This window comes from Nymphalis io, chromosome 25, assembly GCF_905147045.1.
Source record: "Nymphalis io chromosome 25, ilAglIoxx1.1, whole genome shotgun sequence".
Taxonomy (NCBI): domain Eukaryota; kingdom Metazoa; phylum Arthropoda; class Insecta; order Lepidoptera; family Nymphalidae; genus Nymphalis; species Nymphalis io.
Genome location: NC_065912.1, coordinates 5,534,515 through 5,558,049, shown reverse-complemented (window position 1 = coordinate 5,558,049; position 23,535 = coordinate 5,534,515). Strand labels below are relative to the sequence as shown.

The window sequence follows — 23,535 nt, the reverse complement described above, 5'->3', positions numbered from 1 at the left end:
TGCTACGTTACTAATGATTTTCTCAAAATTTCGATATAGTAGTTTTATCATCGCTTATAACATCAACAACAGCAAATAACATGACGCTCCTTTCATCTAAATTCATTTTTAAATTCCAAATAGAAAAATAATATTATTGATGATATCATTTGATTGATGTATTAAGAAATTTGAATAAGTTTTTTTAAAAATCAGTATTAACATAAGGCAGACTTTTAAATCATAAGGCAGACTTTTAAATGTACCAAAATTATTGTAATTTCTTATTATAAGTGAACTTTTGTGTTCTTTATGAGAAATAAATAAATGTCTTTAAACCGAATTTTGATTTTTCTCTGCCTTATCTGTCTGTCATAGTGTTCATTGCTGTTGTTGAACTATATATATACATTTGTATGATAATGATATTATTAGTGAAGAGAAACAGTCTTTTATACAACATCGCTTTTATCGAGCAGGCCATTATTGCTGCTCCCGTCTTCTTGTCAGATGTGATAATCTCTAAGAGGTTTCACTGATTCAGCTGAGGATCTAGGCGTAGGATCAACTCCAGACAAACCTAAGGACCCACTTCTCCTTACGACTAAGGTTTTCGTTCCGTAATCAGTGACGAAGTTGTCGTTCCTCGTTGGCGTGTTCGCTCGTACTGTCTGGTAGCCGCAGCAAGGCGGATACTTGGACGTGAGGATTTTTTTAAAAGCCTCCCGGAATTCAGTGTTGAATATGGAGTAAATGATCGGATTGAACGCGGAATTGGAATAGCCGAGCCATGTGAGGATTTTGAATGCGAGATCTGTAACGAGGAAAATGACGCTCTTGTTGATTTCAATTACATCTCAAATAAAATGTTACATAAAACCACACATAAGCCGCAATAGATTATTTCGTATTTAATACATAAACGTATTAGAGAAGTTCTAACGTTACAGTTAATTTTATTACCATTTTAATGGTTTAAATAAACCGATGGAAGACGTTTATGGCCCATTAAATGTGCTTTTACAATTTTATTAATAACGAATACAGCTTGTCTCTAATTATCTTCAATGCCCTTTCATTACGCCCTTGACCCGAATACTGACCCTGTAATTATAATGACATCTCATACCCTATTATGGTATGGCTTCCATAAGTAATTTTCTTATCACGTAGCTCAGGCGTTTTGATTTAGATCGTCCATTTATACATCCCAAATGTTTTCCTCAATTTCATGACATTTTCGAATTGACCTTTCGCTCATTCAATTGAGTGTCACGTGAATATGGAGTAATGTGATATTAGGAGAATGTTTTAATATTACGGTAAAAGAAAAATGTAAGAGAAATTCCAGAACTGCCTTCGATGGAATTGACTTTAGCATTCCCTTGGAATATTTATAATTAAATAAGTAGAATTGGCATTAATCGTGTAAGTATCTATGCGAGAATTTTATATTTAACTATAATGACATATCTAAATTAAGTTATATACCTATAGGGTTACATTTTATTTGTGAGATAATAAGAACAATATTTATTTTACGCACTAAAATTTATATATAATAGTAGATTTTTTTTAATGAGGGTAATTTATTATCGTTATTTTATTGAAGTGCTTAATAAAACGCTCACCTGGTATACACGTCTTGCAAAATGCAGCCACGATATTCACACAGAAGAAGGGAACCCAACAAAGCAGGAACACTCCCATTATTATACCGACGGTGATGGCCGCTTTGTGATCAGACACGTGGTAGGGTGATGAATGCACGTGAGTGTGAACCCTCGTTCGAACAGACTTGGTCCGGTTGTCGGGTAGTTGGACAGTTCTCGTGACAGCTCGGATCGATTTCACATGTTTCTGTGCGTAGCAATACAATCTATGGAAAATATTTGACTTGTATGAGAAATTTCTGAGTAAATTGCAGTTTTGTGTAGATATTTGCATATATATTTAAATTTTTGATACTAAATATTAAAGTTAGCGCAGATAAATAATAAAAAAAAATTATTCAACGTTTATTATTTTTTATTGTACTTGAAAACGGATAAATTATTAAGTACACAAAGTTCCAGCAACCGTTACCCGGTAGTTGAAAAATTTTCAGTTAAATTGAAAAATCTCTTTAATGAGCCATTTGATATTATGCTATGTTATAAAATAATAAACAAAGTATGATTTATTCAAACACAAAAAAGCTGTATGTTTAGAAATGAATGTCACTTATTTATGTCGTATGTGTTCCGAAATCATACATCCAATTGTTTTTGACATTACTTGAAGGGCATCTATAGCATCCATAAATCTGCATTGAATCAACGTGAAGAAATAAGCTCTAAAACTTCTTCTCAAAATAAATGGAAGACTAGCCCAATAGTGGGACACATACATATTGCTATTTACTTTTTTATAATACTCTATATTTTGCTGAAGTTTATATACAAAAAGGGACGTCGTTATTCTTTAAAAACATTCAAGTTATGTTTACTTTATATATAAGATATAAATGTTTTTAATTTCTAATATAATTTGCTTTCAAACTATATTCCAAGCAATGTTAAGTTTTCATAATATTCATATTAACATCGAACAATTAGAATTTCTAGAAACCAGAGTCTTGTAACACATCGCCGCTAAGATTCACTAATGAGAAAGGAATCTGCCGATACTTGGGAAAGTTGAACGATCAATTAATAATACATCAATCACTTGAATATCTCGGGTTAAGTGCTTAAATTTTGCTCTTAAATTTTATACGAACTATAAAGTATGGCTAAGAGCTAGTTAATTGTAAAGTTTAAGACGTAAAGGGGACAGCTCGGAATTTTGTAGCGGTAAAATTACCGTAGTTCTTTTTTGTTTGATTTAGATGGCAAATGAAAAAACTAATTAAAAGTAGATAAAATTAATTCAGGAGTTTATTGTTTTTATTAACAACTGTCTTACAAGCTACCGCTCCCGTACTCGCACGAGTAGAGTCTACATAGAACGTTCAAATTGTGGGACAAACATAGATAAATTCTTTTTTTTTGCGCATTAAACCTTACATGCTTATATGCACGGCGTATGCAGATCATGTCACCATAGTTTCATTACAATCGGATGAATAATTGAAGAACGCATAGAGAACATACATACGAACATTCATTTTATTTTATTAAGAATATTAAAGTACAGTAACCATTTATATTCTACCTGCAACTATAGGGTTTTCCAATAAGGACTTGACAACTTTTTTCAAAATAAAATGAAAACCATTTGAGATATTTCAAAAACTTTATTATCGGGTTGAAGTACATTCAAAACATTTATGAATAGTACTCGATTCTATCGATTCGCTCATATGGCCACCACGGTCACGTTTGCAGCGGTCGATTCGTTGGACCCAATTTTCCATGACTCGGCCACACATTTCGGCTGAAACGACTGCTATTTCGCGTTCAATGTTGGCTTTGAGCTCTTCCAACGTCGTCGGCTTATTAGCATAGACCAATGACTTTCTGTAGCCCCAAATAAAAAAATCTAGAGGCGTTAAATCGCACGAACGAGGCGGCCAATCGACTGGTCCATTTCTTGAGATAATACGCTCATCAAACTTGTTCTTTAATAAATCGATTGTAACGCGTGCTGTGTGGCTTGTGGCGCCATCCTGTTGAAACCACATGCTGTCCAAGTCCATATATTCTAATTCAAAAATAATCGATAATCATGGCGCGATAACGGTCACCATTCACAGTAACGTGGCGACTACTATCATCGACGAAAAAATATGGCCCTATGACGCCGCTGGCATGCAAACCACACCAAACAGTTATCTTTTGTGGATGAAGTGGTTTTTCATTAAGCACATGTGGATTTTAACAAGCCCCATACCGCATATTTTGTTTATTGACAAACCCATTGAGCCAGAAATGAGCTTCGTCACTGAAGATGATTTTGCTATGAAATCGATCATCTTGGCGCATCTTTTCCAGAGCCCAATCGGAGAACGTACGTCGCTTCGAATGTCCATCAGCTTCAATTCTTGATTGAGCCTGATCTTGTATGGGTGTAAATTAAGATCCTTACGCAAAATTCGCCATAGTCGTCTTGGCGATGCCCAACTCTTGAGAACGCCGTGGAATTGACTGATTTGGATCATTTGCTACAGACGTTTCAACGGCAGCGATATTTTCGGCACTTCGCACAACTCGTAGTCTCACTGGCACGGCAACATCACACAACGAATATGTAGACTCAAACTTTTTCACTAAACTTGTTACTGCCTGTTTACTAGGGCGAGAATTACGACCGAAAATCGGAGTTAACGCTCTTAAAGTAGCAGCCACAGACTCCGAATTTCTGTAGTAAATTTTTAAGATTTGCAGACGTTGTTCGTTCGTGTAGTTCACCATGATGAAATGGTTATGTCTACTGAATAAACTGAAAGTGACAGTTCGATGTTGTGCGTTCACAAACTAAATTCAAAATTGTCAAGTACCTATTGGAAAACCCCTTATATGTATAAGACTCACCTGCAATAAATGCTTATCATAACAATGCATGGAAGTATGAAAGATATACAACTGGAGACAACAGCGTACGTAGGTGTTAGCACCAACGCACACGTTGGGTATCTTGGCGGTCGTTGTGTGGTGGTGACTTCATCCGGTGGTCGGTGAAGGCCTAAGGATATTGGGAGGAAGCTGACTAAAACTGCCAGTAGCCAAATCAGGGCGATTGTGATAATTGCAACTCGCCTGGTCACCCAGCGACCGTATCTGTGAAAAATTGGAGTATTTATAATATGTTATAGTAACATCAATGTTTGTACACATTACACATTGATTAATTTTAGGACCTTTTCTATCCTTTATAAACATTAATTTATATATTTATTTGGAAAACAATAAATAATGCATAGTATTATTATTAAAATATATTTTTTTCTTATTGTTATAATAATATCTAGCAACAAATTGCAATTTGATTATTGTATTTTTTTTTTCTTATAAAATATACATGTTTTACGGTATATATTTAATTTTAAAGTAGGACTGGTGGTGATTGATTCTTTATTGAAATGAAAATACGTGCTATTATAAAATTATTATATTTTTAGTCCATCTTTGTGTGTAATAAACATTATCAATCATTTTTTATTTACGACAAGGAAAGCCTCTCAGCTTAACAAGATGTTTTATAATGTCACTAAAGACGTTGAGAGAAATAATTTGGGCTCAGGTGTAAAACACTCTAAAGTATTTCGCAGAATAACCCTTTAATCTTAGACTAATGGCCAGTTTTTGGAATAAAAGTTTAATATCAAAATTAAAATTTAACATCTATTTATAAATTATACAGTAACAGCCTGTGAATGTCCCACTACTGGGCTAAGGCCTCCCCTCCACTTTTTGAGGAGAAGGTTAAAAATTAGTAATAAATGCTAATTGTCTCTTTTGGTGTCATTCTTGCTACCATTTTAAGCGGTAATGATTTGTACAGTAGCTATTGGTAATTTTGATTCTTATATACCTAAATGTATTTTAGATTCATTTTACTTAAATAGTTTTATTACAAAACTATATAAAGTGAAGTTAGAATCAATGCATTTGAATATGAAAATAAACCTTTATTATATATATATATATATATATATATAATTGCGTACATGCTTTTTAGTATATATATATATATATATATATATATATACTAAAAAGCATGTACGCAGTCAGTTCGAGAAACGATAATCACATGATAAAAAATAATTTACTATTATATTTGAATACCAATATCATATATGTAAATATCAAGGTCTGTGGTTACTCTTTTATACGGATTATAATTATGAACATGAATTAATTAATTAGGATTAAAAAAATTGTATTATGCATGAGAATGAACAAATAAAATTAAAAGCAAAATAAACTTTATTCAAAACTATAAATACTTTTTACTTACTTACCTCAAAGGATCCTTTATATGAATATAGCGATCGAGGGATATAGCACATAGGTTCAGTATAGAAGCAGTTGAACACATAACATCGCAAGCGACCCAAGTATCGCAAAACTGTTCACCGAATACCCAGTACCTAAAGAAGTAAAAGGCCTTGAATACAATTTTTCTTTATTTCCTATAATAAGGTTAAGGTTGATACTGATTTCGAACGATAAAAGATAGTATATTATACTAATGTTACTATTTCAACAAAATCTACTTCAAATAACATTCTTTAGCAAGTGATTACTTAAACAATGCTTTGTCTTATTTTTTCGAAAGTAAAATCAATAATGACAGAAAGAGAGAAATAAGTGTTTAACTAAACAGCCACTAAACAACGTTTATAATTAAGGCCGCTATTTACCAAAGTATTCTTAATTTTTTTTAGTATGGATAAACTTAAGTTTTGTTACTTAGGTAGGTATATAATATATCTATTAAAACATATGTCTAACAATAGGTGGTAACAATTTCTAGGTGGTAGGGTTTTCTGCAAGCTCGTCTGGGTAGGTACCACCCACTCATCAGATATTCTACTACTAAACAGCAATACATAGTATTGCGTTGATGTGTTCTGGTTTGAAGGGCGAGTTAGCCAGCCTACCTATACCATCAAAAAAAAAAAGAGTACATTTACTCCCTTTTGCTAATTTAATTGCTTTTTTTTAAAAAAAAAGGTTTTATTATTATTTTTGTTGTATAGTATTATACATTTCATAAATATAAGATTAATAAAATAAAAACTTACCCTAATAAATCGTTGACTCCAGCGAAAGTCATAACAGCGGCTGCTACCAGCATATCAGCGATTGCCAACGATGCCAGAAACAGATTGCCAATACGTCGCAATCCTCTATCCGTGTATATCGCTATGCAGACCAGTATGTTACCAGCCGCACTTACGAATATTAGGAGCGAAAGGAATATACCTAAAGAAAACAACTGAATGTTATTACATTCTTTGTGATTACAAGTCACGAGTTTTCCAATAACTATCATACGACTATCGAAATTGTTCAATTGACTTTAAATTAAATAATATAAGTACAGAAAAAAGCTTTAAGTAGAAATTATAAAAAAAAATATAATGTTCTCCAGATCTCCAGGCCTCGGCGGCCAATCTCAAGACAGATTAGCCAACTACGCAGGATATATTATAGTGCACAAGTTTGTGCGCAAACACAGGTGTGCTCTCTGTTCCCTAACTCTCATAATCCGATGAGACGGCAATCTCACACGATCGGAAAGAGTTCAGGCGCAAGATCAACGGCTTTACGTGCTTTCCGAGGCACTGGAGTGAACACACTTCCAACTTATAAACTTCGGGCTGCTACTGAGAATTTTCTAACAGAAAAACCCAATAACTTTTTATTGGCCTGACCTGGGAATTAAACCCAGGACCTCCGGGTCTGCGGCCTTACATTAAGCCACTAGACCAACGAGGCACTCATAAAATTTTTGTAAGAATTTTATAAAAAATATATAATTATATAAGGATTGTATAAGAATTATATAAAAAATATATAATTCTTACAAAAATCGTTCCAAAAATTTAATTTAGAAGACGCACTGCTGTGAAAGTCTTTATTCAAAATGACGGCATCGCTCGACCGAAGACACGTTTTAAATTGAAATGAATTTCTTTTTTTTTAACAATCTCCTTTAAGTTTTTATAATTCAACTACATAATGTCGTGCTAAAAAATTTAGGCGTGACTATACTGGCTTCTATTTACAAACAAATTTTAAATTCACAAACTCACCGACGAGTAATATAGATAGCAATGTAACTGCATCAGGATCCTCAGCATCTTCATATTCCACTGTCGTGTCGTTAATCAGCGCCACCTACAATAAAATATTTCTTTTATTTATTAAAATCTACAGCTACTTGTCTAATTGTATAAGTTATATTTAAAAAAAAAGTATAAGTTAAATTTTTAATCAACTTCAAGATACAAACACGCGTGGTTTTTTTTCTGAGGCAGGCAACTTAATACCTATGTTAAAACATACAAGTAATATACAGATTTCAATATATATATTTTTAATACATTTATAAATACATACTGATACATTTAGTTATTTATCGATAACTCAATTAAATAATTATTAGTTTTTTTAGTAAGTTAGTTAAAAATCAATTGCCAAATTCATTCTTTACAGACTTTGCTCAAAGCGAGCTAATAAAAACGTGATAAAATGAATGCGCAGCTTTGATGTTAATTTACTGATACTCTAAAACAATAGATAGTGCCACTTACATAGAAGACAATTATTTCTTACAAACGTTTCCAAATTAATCAAATATTGATAATAAGACCTTAAAATTTAATTATAAAATACATTCTATCTTACTACTCAAATTTCATATTCTAATATTACACGAAGGTAACTCGAATTAAAAAGCGGTTAGTTCACAACACAGCAAATAAGCATCCACTCAAAATATTTGTAAGCTTTTTCGCGGAAAATATTTAATAGTCAATTTTAAATTCGGTGCATTCAGATAAATTATCATTTTCGATTCGGTTACTAACTAGGCATAGTATATAAAACTCTTTACATATATTAGTACTAAGAAATAAATAGTAACCAACTTATATCAATATATTCTAAAATCAATGCATGCTCTGAACCGAAATCCACAAAAATAACATTCAGATGAAATGTTTCGACATGCTGAAACAAATACAAGGGCAAGGTTTGTTCATAAGCCCTGTGTTTATTCGTGTATATTTTTTTACATGAAAAGATCGCCCACGTTAGTCAGTGGGAAATTGTGGTCGAACGTTCAAAAATGAATTAATAAATATGAACGGAAATCATTGCAGATATACAGTATAATAAGTCACTTTATTTTAGGTTTTCATGTTGAATGCACACTGAAATACAAATATTATTTTAACGCTCGACAGATTATTGTGATATCAGACAGTTCATGATAGAATTCTCTTTGTGAAAAGCGTCCGGAAACAAGATTAAAATAATTATATATGCAAAATACCATTCATTTAAAAGCTGAGATGGCTTTATGGCTAAAAAAACGTGAATCCTAACTGTAGAATCCTGGTGTTTAATTTGTTTGTATAATCACGTGCTCGTTGCTGGTGAAGGAAAAAGTCGTGAGAAAACCTGCATGTGTCGATAAAAAACCACTTGTATATCCACCATCGTATTGGAGCAATGTGGTGTAATAAGCTCCAAGCCATTTTTTACAAAGTAGAGGAGGCCTTAAGCCAGCAGAGGGACGGACACTTAAAGGTGGACTTTACTATTTAATTTAATCATTCATTCAGTCATTTCCTGACATTATCCATAACATGAAATTTGGGTTCTGGGTGAATACTTATGACGAACCGTTTATGTTCGTCAGAACGAATTTTACGGATATTGATTCTCAAGAAGGGGACGGATTATACCCATAGAAATTGGCGCTTAAAGAAGTATTAACTGTTCTTTATATCGCCAATGCACCACCAATTTTGGTGCTCTCCGGGGAATGAGAGTGTTATTAACACTACCAACTTCCAAACTTCTGGTTGCTATTGAGAATTTATTGACAGAAAACCCCAATAGCCATATATTGACCTTACCCGAAGCTTGAATCTATGAAATTCGAGGCATGTTACCTTAAAAGTTAGCCTAATACTACTATAGTTACGAAGTATTGGAATTATGTAAAATAAATGTTTCTTACAGTTGCTACATGTTGTATCATCTTGCTTATTATATTATGACATTAAACAAGTATAAATAAATCAATCAATTATCAATCTTCGTCAATTAAAACAGCTACTGAAGAATCTAAAACAACATAGAATGACAAGCAAGCTTGCAGTATGTTCCCGTTCAGTCGCAATTCCAATTCTCTAGGCGAAAAATTGACCAGTTTACTTTCACCAGTAGGAGCAAAAGGGGATGTTATATGTAGTATAGGAATAACTTACATGATATCGACTTACATCGATGTTAAATTGTATTTGAATTAATTGATTTTATTTTATCGAAATATTAAACAAAAACCAATAACTTTGCCTAAAATAAACTACCTTTTGACTTTTTTGCATACAATTTATTAGGCTCAAAATGTCACACTTTACCCTAACATATAGGTGAACTCACATTGAATACTGACAAATAACGGAGTCTTTTACAGGAATAGATTAAAAGCTACCGAGTAAACCACTAATAAACGCCTCTTTAGAAACTATTTTTCATCGACAAACTAATTTCGAGCTTTATTACAATAGCAGAAGGTGTAAATTAATTCTTAAAGTGGTTGATATTTAAAACAGGCCATCATACATATTTAGTAGTTTTCATTTACGTGAATAGCATCGGCTATTGAATTTTATGACGTACGAACACAAGTTTGTACGTCATAAAATTTGAAATGACTGATTTGAGACACACTGGCTATTTTTGAGGAGGACTAGGCTTATGTGCAACACATATTATTATACATAAGTGTACTCTGCATTCGCTCTCACATAATTCGGTGAGGTGGTAAATACATTACGACAGGATATGCGTCAGACGCTATTGGCTTTACGTGCTTTCCGAGGTACGGGAGAGAAATGAGAACTTCTCAATAAAAAACCAAATTATTTTTTTCGGCCCATCATCGCATCATTGGCCCGACTCAAACCCAGCGCCTTGGTATATAATTTAATAAACTCCCAGCTATTAGACTATCGAGGCACTCAATGGTGGATAAGGCTCCTAATTGGCGCCATTAATTCTTCGTGTCGTGCCAGAGTAGAATAGCGTCACTTTCGCTCTTTTTTAAAAGTTCGTTCGCGTCTTTTTATGTATTAACAGCGGTCATTAGTCAAAAACCAAGCGAGCTGAGTATCCTTCATTGAAAATCTGTGCAAAAAACTAGTTAAAATTGACTTCATACCTCACTTCTGTAATGTTAAAACCGACTTACGCTGATATGCTATTTTGATACCTATATCCTATAAATGTTATTACTATTATTGTTAAAGTCACATTATATATTACATATATTTTCACAATTATTGTATTCTGCGATGAGTATCGAGTTTTGCAATCCCATTTCATTATTCCAAGCTATCCCTATCCATTAAAAATTCATAGCCCCATTACGTGACTCATTTATATAAAGGCATGTTATTCAATATCATTGTCACTTTCAATTTATCACCTGTATTTTCCATTCAACTTTTTCCATTTTCAATTTTCAAAATTCGGATAAAATATTATTAAATTTATTGACATTAAATTTCGGACACATTTTAAATGTTGTTCTCATAAAATCATATAAAATTTTGACACTGCAGCTTCAATTTAAAAAATATATGATTATTGTTGAATATATACATATATATATATATATATATATATATATATATCGGCCACGGCCACGGCGGCCAATCCCAAGAGAGATTAGCCAACTACACAGGAGATATTATAGTGCAGAAGTGTGTGCGCAAACTCAGGTGCACTCTCTATTCCCTAACTCTCATAATCCGATGGGACGGCAATCCGACACGACCGGAAAGAGTTCAGGCGCAGGACCAACGGCTTTACGTGCTTTGCGAGGTACGGGAGTGTACACACTTCCAACTTCCAGACTCCGGGCGGCTACTGAGAATTTTCTGACAGAAAAACCCAATAACTTTTTATTGGCCCGACCTGGGAATTGAACCCAGGACCACCGGGTCTGCGGCCTTACATCAAGCCACTAGACCAACGAGGCAGTTGAATATATATATTCAAGAAACGATTCGTTTTGTTGACGGGTCATAGAATTATCTATGAGTGGTTATTCAGATAGTCGGGTAGATGTATAAAGTACTTCAATAAAAAATATAAAAAAATTAAATTCTACGTAGGAAAACGAATCGTTTTTGGATTTATTTTATTATTTTTTATTACATTAAATGTATATATTTTCAAATACCTTTTTTATTTAATAAGACCTGGGTGATTTGTGATACTTTAGTTATACAATTAATAAAGATTTTGTGTAAATTGGCTGAAATAGGACGGAAAATATCATGCCGAATGTGAGATTTACTGGCGCGCGCCGTGGGAACCAATAGTTATATTTTTACGATATGAAAGTTTTGTGTAGGCTCTTATTCTACCCGTGCAATGCCGGGACAGGATTTATAAAATAGTAAGTCGGACAGGCACCTGGCGGTAAATGGTCGCCATCGCCTATAAACATTGGCGCCGTAAGAAATATTAACCATTCCTTACATCGGTCAATGCGCTTTCAATTTTCAGAATTATAAATGTTATATATCTGTGCCTGAAATTACACTGATTCACTCACGCTTCAAACGCACACATAACAATATTAAGTAGTGCTTTAGTAATAGACTACATACTGTGCAGTGCCTCCCAGTAATTAACAATAACTGTCCTATTTTTATGTGCAAATAAATATATTAGATTAAAATTACATACAGACATTTTAAATTATTTGTATTGATTGATACATTTGTAAAAACATTAATAACGATAACGGCAAATTAAGTCCGCTTCTTAGGAGCCCTCGTCTTAAAACAGATTTTGTATGCCCAATGCTTTAGAATTTCTTACATATATACATTAAAAAGCTTGATGATTTAATTCAAAATAAACACGAGTTTTGTACTCACTCAATGGGCATTCGGCTAACATAAAACACGTCCAAAGGTATAAAATTGTAATATACCGGTTTATATGTCCAACTTAAGGTACATAAATAAAGTAATCCATGATGTGTGTTAGTGTGTGCGCAAATACTGGTGTGCTTTCTATAACTCTCTTTTCATTACATAATCTTATGAAAAATGATATAAGACGAAGGGTCATGCTTTCAGATGCACGGGGAAATCACTGTCATTTTTGTTAGCCAGCGTCATATTTGAATTCTTATAACCTGACCACTCGACTCAAGAGGCAATGGTCAAAATATAGTAAGTTAGGAGATTCCATTTTATTCCGTCTTCCATTTCGCGCTAATTTCAAACCGCCATTTTTTGGCGGAATGAAAGTTAAAGACAATAATTCAGTATTTTGCGCGACTTGTCATTTGTTGAATGTATTCGATTGAGTATATATAATATATATATTATAGGAAACAAAACTGTGTCCAGTTATATTTAAGTCTTCAACCAAATTTAGTAACTTTGCCAATTATAAAGTTCGTTAAGCCTCATAAGTTTCCTTCTACAGTTTCGTTTCGTGAAAGTAACCCTATGTATCGGTGTTACTTATATAATAAGTGGAACTTGAATATCATAGGATTACTATGCAACTGTTATACGGCTTTGTGCAACCCCATCAGGATAGATATTCAGTTGTTATTTAATCAAAAATACCTTATATATATAAATAATTATGACCATTTCAGATATTGTATAAAAAAATAACATAGTTAACGTCAATTTAACGTGCAATTTAATAATCTAATCGCGTCATCCATAAAATAAATTTGAGTTTGGAAGTATGGAATAAAATAATTTAAAAATTCACCAACGCGAAGATTTACCAATGTTGTATAATTAACAAGTATATCGGTCTCGCTCCTTGTTCTTACACAAGACATGCTCTTTCATTTTCTAAATGTGTGTTTCACACATTCATAAGAATTTCCAGCTCACAGTTACCTGTTATATTGAGAGTGGTTGTGTACTCTTTCCGTTTAAGCCTTCGTAACTGGAGCGATGTAATTGTAGCTGAGACATCATTCGTAAAGTAAAACGAAAACGACATCAAGATTTCGTCTAGAGATTGAATTTTCTCGAGACGTATTTATTTAGTTTCATATTTTGGTTGGCTGTGAGCGAATAATTCTTAAAGGTACATTAAATATTGGGAAGAGAAAAGGTAAATAATATTAATATTGTAAATAATAATGTTTATTTTACCCAAAATTAGGATAAAATAATTATGGCCTAATATATATATGTATATGTTATAGATAAAACCTTAGTTTTTTTTTAAATAAAATAGCATTTTAGACAACCAATTCTATTTTAATTTTATATAGTATTTAAGTTTATGCATTGCTCTCATAGAAGTGACTTGTTATAACTTATTTGAGAATAAATAAACCTTTACTGGCTTGTTGCTGTTACAGATTCAAAATCACAATTGATTTTACTATCACGTAATTCTCAGTAGCAGAAATTACGGTGGTTGACAGTATTTCCTGTACCCCGGAAGTGCTTTCCGAAGTAAAGTTGGTCTTGCGCTTGAATTATCTCCGGTCGTGTTGGTTTGTCAGTTCATCGGATTATGGATGTGAGGAGATAGAGATTGTAGGCGCAGACTTGAATACTGTAATAACTTCTGCTCAGTTGGGTATTCACGACGCGTATGGTCACCGTGAATAAGATAGGTGACAAGGTGACATAATTGTGAAAATATTAGTTATTTCTATTTATTTATTTTTGTTCAAATTACTTGAGTTGACTTTGAAAATTAACGAAAGTTACAGTGAATTGTCTACGATCACGATTGTCACATAGAAATTTGAAATTTAAATAGTATGATAATGGAAGTTAAAGAGAAAAGAGAAAAAAGGTCATAATAGTTAAAGAAAACATATAATATTTTAAAATAACTTTTCTTTTTCAAGAAATATTCCGAAATAAAATATTAATTGTACTTGTTGCCAGTCGAATAAATCGATTTAAAATAGCGTGTCATGCTACTAATAATTAATAAGATTTTCTCAGTTCTAATGATATAATGGAGAATTAATATTAAAATGCATTTTATATTAAACGTATAAAAAGTAAATTGTGAAATATTTATATCGGATTAAGTTTAATTGAAAATGTCGATATCGACGACGAATGAATAAGTAACGATCCACATTATTTCGAGTATTTTCGAATGAAATTTCTCGCAATAAATTTTATTTCATTTAAATTGTTCCTGTGTTTTTTCACTTACGCATTGAAGTCCAACCCGCATTGGAGCAACGTGGTGGAATAAGCTCTATAACCTTCTCCTCAAAAAGGGAGAGGCTGCTTTAGCCCAGCAGTAGTACATTCACAGACTGTTACTGTATTAAAGTACTTTTCAAGTATTTGTCACAGATAATAAATATGTAACTGATCGCTGTCTGTACATGGAAGATATATGAGCAAAACTATTATCGGGGGGCTTTTATCAACGCAATTGAACCCAAAACAATGCTTGTTAGAATTCTGTTTGTCTGTACGTTTGTGCACGCTAATTTTAGAAATGGCTTAACGAATTTGGGTGCGATTTTTACTATGTATTGTGGATTTTACTATGTAACTTCACTTAAAATTTAGTGTTTGTTTTATTTCAATCGGCTTGTAAATAAAAGAGTTACGTCAATCATGTGTTCGATAAAAATGCTATTGAATAACAGTTCAGTTGAATTGGCTGAAACTTTAGCTACCTATAATGAATGATGATTGAAAGTTTAAAGGAACAAAACAAAGTTAAAAATTGTCAGTTTCCGAGATTTAGTATCATCCAATGTAAGTTGAGCTCAGATCTATATGATTAATCATATTAAATAGGGTTTAACTTATGCTGGACGCTCCTTAAACGCGCTCACGCGTATATGTGAAGCACGCCGATTGACGCGCTTTTGCCTATAGCATTTAGTTATTTGCAGCTCTGTCTGTATTCGTTTGTAATATATTTTGTTAGGTTGTTTAGTAGTTTTTTAAAAAAACGGTACATATTACGGATAAAAAATATATATAGCAGTATATGTAATATACATTCCTTTTGTTTTTTGATACTATATATTTAACTAGCTATTGCCCGCGGCTTCGCTCCCGCGTAAGTATTGGTAAAGGATAAATGTTTGTATAGAACTCTGTGTTTTTACAGAAAGACGCATGACATGTTACTATTGTTAGAAAAAACTAATTTATGGCGTTTCGTTAATGAACTTACAGTGATGCCTGTTGTTTACTTTATATTTTTTATAGTAACCTAAATGGGTTGAACCAAAATTTATTTTGTTTGGTCTAAAATGCATTATTTATCGTTTTTTATAAAAGTTTTATTAATATGAAAGATATTATCAAGATAATATACATCATAGACAGTTTTTAGTTCTTTTTATAGTTTTGACATATTTCAACAGGTAATTGAGTAGGTTGTTTGCAAATGTTCATACTTAAGTATTTGTTTTCGGTTTGTAAATAGCTTTGTAAGTGAAAGTTTATAGGTAAGATAGGTATTTCGTTTCGTCGCCGCATATTTTACTTTCTAATTGTTTTGTTAATTTTATCCTTATAGGTTAGTTGTTAATAATTACCTTTTTTAAATACACAGGTTTACGTATAAGTTTTAAAAGGATACAATTTTCTGTGAAGGTATCGTTTGCAGTAACAATAAAAAAAAGCACATGGAAAGAGATTCAAGTATGTCGGAATAGATTTAAGGAAATGCTGTTTTTTCTCATGGAAAATCGTATGTTGCTCTGTATCTGAGTCCGGCGAAAACAAATAAATACATAATATCCCACGAAAAAAAATACTAAAAAAGTCTGCTCTTAGTGATTTCTTTAAGTTATACGTGGGTGAAATCGCGGGCACAGTTAGTAGATAACTATAACATTAAAGTTGGCGTACGTATTTTTTAATGGAGATATATATATACACATATACAGTTTTATACGTGAAATTTAAACTGTCATTACTTGTCAAGTGTGTTGTCAATAAACAAAGTTTCTTTCTTTTTTATATTATGTATGTATTCACATATGTAAAATATGATATACATAAAAGAGGAAATTTGTAATATTGCGTTCGTAAGTATTTAGTATTGTAACTCACGCTAGTGGGCGACACGAAGGTAAGATCCATTTTAGACGTTTCTCATCACCATTCCATATTCAAATCTTCGTATCTATCTTCCAAAGGAAACACTCCAGCAGGTTTCCAACCCAGGCTATATGAAGGAGCCCCATCGTATTTCATTACATATCTGAAACAAATAAAATCAGTATTAATAAATTATAATAATTTTGAACTAACTTAAATCACGGACAGGAAGTAGTTTAAAAAAAAGCCGACACTTCTTTTCAGAGGTCACACAAAGGTTTATTTGGAAAGGTGGGAAAATAAATCGTACATCGAGAACTTTATAACTTTCATGGTTTCAGGATTTAAGTTTTTGATTACGTAAATACATTATCTCTCTGGTGAGATATGTATAGAAATTTGGGCAAAATCTCATAAATCCAAGTCCAAAAATAAATTACCCTTTATATGTTATATTTCTTATACAAAAAGTATGATTATTTTACGCTGAGTTGTCAAAGGCCGTGTCTTCTAGCTTTGCTTCAATGGTTTTGAGTATGGAAGGAGAAGGCTCCAGAAAAGGGCGAAACTATATTTTATATTAATAATGTGAAAAGTTTGTATAGCTGAATATGCTAAGTATGCCAAAAATCGGATTTGACACATACATTTCGAAAGATTTATCTTATAAAATATAATGAAGGATAATATCCAAGCAAACATTAATATTTTGACTTTGACAGATGTGGCAAAAATAAATAAAATAGTCATGGTATTATTTTCATTTTGAGTGTGAGTAAAATCACTTCCAAGAATGGACATTCTTCTTTCATTTGTTTTTGTTTCACCGAAGTCATACTCATTAATTTGTATGTAAATAAACGTAATGATTTCCTAACTTAGTGATGTTTGTACACCTTTGAGAAAAAGCGGAGAACCGTAAGTCGGGTACAGCCCCATAATGTTGGGAAGACCTTTTGAGAAACTTCTATTCATATAAAGGGACAGTTGGCTCTTTATAACCACATGTAATCTGTTTATGCTTTTATCCATATAAAGAAATTCCAAATTCAAAATTATTTTAACTAATTTTTTTTTTCCAATTTCACGCAAAACAACTTAATAAGTTTAATTTATGGTTTTAAGTCGGATATAGGGTGTATAGTATGTTAATATGTTGCATATATTTTGATATGTAGTTTTATTTGCGGACGAGTTTAGAGTGAAATGTCGATCTAGGTGTTCTCGAAGCGAACGCTACCAAGACTATAGTGTCGGTCACTAATAGTCGTACTCACTTCTGACTGTAAGTTGTACTCTTAACTTAAAGGGCAAAATAAAAATGTAAGAAATTTCTAGCAAATATGCATTGCTAATATACTTTTTGTAAATGACCGAAATGAGACTTTTTTCCTACGAACAATATCAATACATAATGTTTTCTTACAACATAATTTACTAAAGGTGTAGAACGAGTATGCGGTCTACATAAAATCTATGCTCCCTTGATGGTCATATATTTTGTCTGCGTCTACGTTATTGCTATAGCTTTTGACCAGCCTTTCCACTTAGAAGTTTATTATTCATTTTAATAAATATTATACTACTTTTTTTACAGAATTACTCGCGGTTTCCTTCGAACACAAATGGAAATAAACAGCACTTGGATTGCATACCACCAACATGCCATAAACAAAATTATAAAAGATTTCTATTAAAAAAAATTATTAAAAATAATTTGCCTTGAATTGACAATCATTTCCAGTTTGATTTGGTCACTGTGACTGCTTCATTTTCATACGTTACTTGTCATAGGTGTGCAATGGCCAATCTTTTTCTGAGAATGTCCAAGCGCATAGCGTATACATATGAGCACATAACCCTTATATATATATTTGAAAGAGGTTAGTTGTCAGTTTGTCGCATCTAGATTCAAGCTCACATGGACGCCGCTTTTCAATGTCATTACTTCGTTTTTGAGTAGAGATACTGCGAAAGTGGCGTTCTTAGCCTTTGTCAGTAATGGAGAAGAGAATGTCTTACTTTCCAGTAGATGTAAGTAGTATTTTTAACAAACAATGAACAATAGTCAATTATAATAGACGAAGCTGCTTCATGTATATGCTGTGGCAATAAGAGGGGTGCTATTATTTCGTGAGTTTGGGAAAAGACAAATTATCCTTAAGCTGCGAACTGAAACTTGTTGCTATTATTACAGAAAAGGGAATTGTGAAAGCTTAGACAAATTGTTTTCATTCTCTTCTTAACCGGCAACTGAGAAAAGAAATGAAAACGTTCAGTTTTGGGGTAGTTGAACAAATAATAAATTTGCTTTCAAGCGCATTTGCCTCGGTGGCCCAGTGGTTGAAATACATTAATCTTAACTAACGATAATCCTTTATTTATATCCGCGAGTAATTATTGCGTTTATATCTCCTTTACGGTAATCGATAAATGATAATTCATACTCTGTTACACAGTGCTATTCCGTACATGGTCTGTTAAAACATCCACAATCCACATTACGAACGCTTCTAGCTTTTTTGACTTAACTTCTGTCAGCGTTCAAGATTCTGTCTATACAGTAGTACACGGTGCACTAGCACGGTGCGTGTATTGAAGTTATATGGCGTCATTTATGTTTTAGAAACAATAATGAAAACAAAACAGAAATATCATACTTTGCAAACAACTGGAACTTCTGAGAATTTCAGAGGGTTTACTTTTACGTTAACTTCAGAAATATAAATAAGATATATAAATAAGTTAAGAATAAATATAATACGATCCAAATAAATAACTTATTTGATCTTTACGAGAGGATACTGTAAGGGTTATATAATGTTACCGATAATTGTGTTTAACTATTGACCCGAGTAGGATTGATTAATGTAAAAGTAACTGACCTATTTTATAAGGTTTTCGTGATCTGAGGAAGTTTCGTGGAAAAAATTCTGGTTATGTTTTGTTTTGACCTATATTTTTGTATTAAAAATACGTATTTAAACTTGTTTGTGTTTGAAGTCTTATTCGAAATAAGTAACAAGAGGATAATTAGAAAATTTATAAAACTTTTTTTTATAATATAAAATTCAGCACACGCTATCAAAACTTATAACATATTAAAGTAATATAACAACTTTGTAAATCATATTAAACAGTCTTACTTAGGTGATAAGTTAATCAATGTTGCGTCTTCTTCTTTTAAATGTCAATTTAATGATGACGGAAAGAGAGACACAACTGTTTAATTAATCACTAGTTAATCCACATTAATTATAAGGAAAAACTTTTTGCTGACCGTGTGACTGGCAGAGCAGAAATATTTTTTTTAACCGCATTCATTAATTAAGCATACAAACGTTGGTTTGTTTTTGGCACTTGTCATGGTGACCAAAAATACACACATACTAAAAATCTATTTTAAAATTTTATCACATTTTTTTAAGTTCGTGCAATTTGTTCGTTGTTTATTCGCTACTTATATTTATTTTATAAACAACATTTTATTTTAAAATTAATATATTCTATATTTATTTGTTGGATTTCTTTAATTTTAAATTCTTTCAATTTTCATTTACCTGACATGTATTATCTTTCTATATATTATTTTCACCATATGTTTTATGTTCGACTTAGGATTATATAAATTTGCATAATTTGTGCAAATAAATATATTATTTATAAGAAACGGAATTAAAAGTCAGTTGCAATACCTTAAAATAACAATAGTTGCATGTTCGTCGCGGCATTATTTCGGTATGTCTTGCACTCGTCATCCAACTTTGTCTGTCACGAATATCAAAACATATTTACATCAAAACAATAAACGGAAACAAAGCCACGTACATAACAAAAGATGTATTCTAATAATGTTAATAATTTAGTTCAACTAAATCATGTTAACTATTTAGTGTATGTATGGGTATATCTTAATTTCAATACAGTACAACTAATACTAAAGCTAATTAATTAGTTTCAAGCTTGAATGTTAGCCTGGAATTATGGTGCATTAACGTATGGGTCAATAAATGCTTCATAACAACAATGAACGTTCATTTATACAAATAAGTATTATTCCTTATTTGTATAAATAAAAATGAATGTTTTTATGATATTCCTGTATTTTCCTGAATCATTGATCCGTTTGTGATGAAAATTTGGTGGGTTATTTTGTAAACGTGCAAGGAGAACAATGCCGTTCCGTTGTTTGTACTTCAATATACATTATATATCATAAATGTATATTTTTTTATGCGAGCCTCATATACTATTAGGGTTCCCGTTCCTAGTGAATCCAACTAGCACGGCTAGCGCTTACAGCGGGGGGAGAAGGTTCACAAAGCGCCGACGCCTCCTCCCCGGTTTTCTTCGGCAGATCGGATCAGCAGAAGCACTCTCCTCATCAATTCTAGCAGAAGGAGACCATCGCCAGCCATCTAGAATTTAGCCGCTGACTGTTACCGCCAGGGAATGCCTCTGGGGCCATAAAATTATAAGATTACCGCCATTACGGATTTCTGTTTAGCCTAAACGTCGACTGGCAAAGAATGTCTTCAGGTATTCAAGTCAAGTTCAAGTCCGCCTCTTGTTTCAACTGCATATTGTGGTGGTCAATAGTGGAAAAAATGCGTTTATTTAAGCCAGTATTCTTCTCGTGCGAAGCCGGAACTAGTAGTTAGTATATAACATTTTTTAAGTATAAATAATATTTTACAAGAGCTTAAATAAAATCATGTTTGGGTAAACCGTGAAACGATGGTTTTGTATTGTGTATCACAATTGAATTTGCATAGGTTTTTTCACACGAATTCAAGTGCCCAAGCAATTTGCCGCGAAAATGTAGGAATAATAGTCTAACCGGCGTCTCTAATGTCACAGTTAAAATATTTAGGTTAGAAGAAAAAAATAAGAAAAAAGAAATTTATAAATAATCTGTTATGTTCAATTAAAAACAATAATTGCAATATTTTGCGTGTAATGTCAAATTAAGAAGTTACTTTATTATATTTCAGCGAATTCTTGTAAATTTGCTCATTTGTTTGCTATATATACATACAAAATCAATATAATAATTTTATAGGAATTAATTATTTAATTATACAAATAAATTAAAGGAAAGTAAATTATAGGAAAACTGACCACCAAATGATAAAAGGTTCACAGTACCCAGTGCCATAAATGTATATTGTAAGAAATTTTAAACATTCTTTTCATTTAACATTATTCAGTGAGCACCATGGAAACTAAACAATTCTCTTTGTGGTTGTGCACTGCACAATAAATTTTTTTGGCGATAGACGAATCGATGAACGTATGGTACCTACCCTACCAAAAACCAAAGGTCTATAGGTTTTTGGTTCCTTCTTAAGTCCACGCGAGCTGGTTCTCGATGTCACCGCCTAACTGTGACATCAATTCCATCGCGAACAAAGAAATTTGTCAACTCCTTTCTTTGTCGCACTTCCAAAAAATGGAATTCCTTACCAGCTCACGTGTTCCCCTCCTCTTACAACCCGCGTTCCTTCAAACGAGGCGTGAAGAGGCATCTTGCGGGCCGGCAGGGCGAAGGCGGCTAGTGCAGAACGTTTTTCCCGTCTGTACTGGCCGTCGTCGCGTTTGGACTCTACTAGCACTTACCATCAGGTGGAGTAGAGTCATTTGCCCTCCCGGCGAATATAAAAAAAAAATAGACGGCTTACCACCAAAGCGAATAAACCAGCTTACATTCTAGATATTTCTAAACTATATTTAACGTTGGTATTTAAAAAAAGTACATTAGAATTAAAAACTATTTATAGATATTTTTTTAATATTAGCTACAGATTATCAATTCAAAATACAAGATACAATCTTCGGTTTTATCAAAGTTGTTATTCTTTTTTTAAAAAAAATTAGTATACTGTTTAATATAGGCTGTGTGAACACGTACGTTTTGAAAGGCCCAAAAACTCGTGTACGTGCTTGCGATAAATATTTGTGAAGGAATTATACGTTCAATACAATATTAAAGAGCGTTATGGGAAAGGAAAAGTTGGAGTGGTAATATTTGAGTTGGTATTTCTGGTATCAGTAAATTAAGCTTTATACACCCAATACTCGCTAGTTACAGTGTAGTAATAAAGAACTTAACCAGCCCGTTCTATGGGGGAGGCTTTCGTCCAGCAGCATATATAAACATTTGTTTGTTGTTCTTAGATACGTATTTTTCATTCTAAAAAAAAACATTCAAATTTAAAATATGACACCAAGTTTTACTGAGGAAATCCCATTTAAAATTTGACAATTGCAATAAAATTAATTTAAATTTTTTCTTAATTTCTATTAAGATAAAGTTTTTATTTAAGGTTGATATAATATAAAATGAGCAGAAAGTAGTTTTGTTTTGCATTTCAGATGCATTAGGACCACTTTTAGACATATTTTTTTTACATATTCAAAATGAATGAAATTCTGCCACACGTGTATTCCACCTTCCATCCTTCTCCTCAAAATGGGAGAGGAGGCCTTAGCCCAGCAGTGGGACATTCACAGCACTTTTACAAATAAGTGGTAAGTGCTTATTTAAATCGCTTCCACCAACCATCGCTCATTTGAATTTGACCTGTCAGAAATTTAGACCGTCCCGTTCACCACTTAAGTTACACTGGCTCACTGTTCAAATAACACGACAATACCTGACTGAAAATACGTGAACTAAACATTTATTTTAAATAGCAATACCAATTATTTATAATTATTTAACGCCAATTACGTATTTATCAATAAAGTTCGACTGAACATAATGCAAAGAGTATTTAAAAAAAATA

The 23,535-nt window shown here is 32.4% G+C and overlaps 1 protein-coding gene across 1 annotated transcript; it reads right to left on the bottom strand.

Annotated features, from left to right (window-relative positions):
* Positions 1-485: 485 nt before the first annotated feature.
* On the bottom strand, positions 486-16,835 carry LOC126778211 (dopamine receptor 1-like). Its single transcript, XM_050501687.1, has 7 exons — positions 16,760-16,835; positions 7,724-7,808; positions 6,710-6,890; positions 5,924-6,052; positions 4,494-4,739; positions 1,611-1,858; positions 486-793 (listed from the first exon to the last, which is right to left on the bottom strand). The coding sequence occupies exons 1-7, from the start codon at positions 16,787-16,789 to the stop codon at positions 486-488; spliced, it is 1,227 nt and encodes a 408-aa protein (XP_050357644.1). The 5' UTR covers positions 16,790-16,835.
* Positions 16,836-23,535: the final 6,700 nt, after the last annotated feature.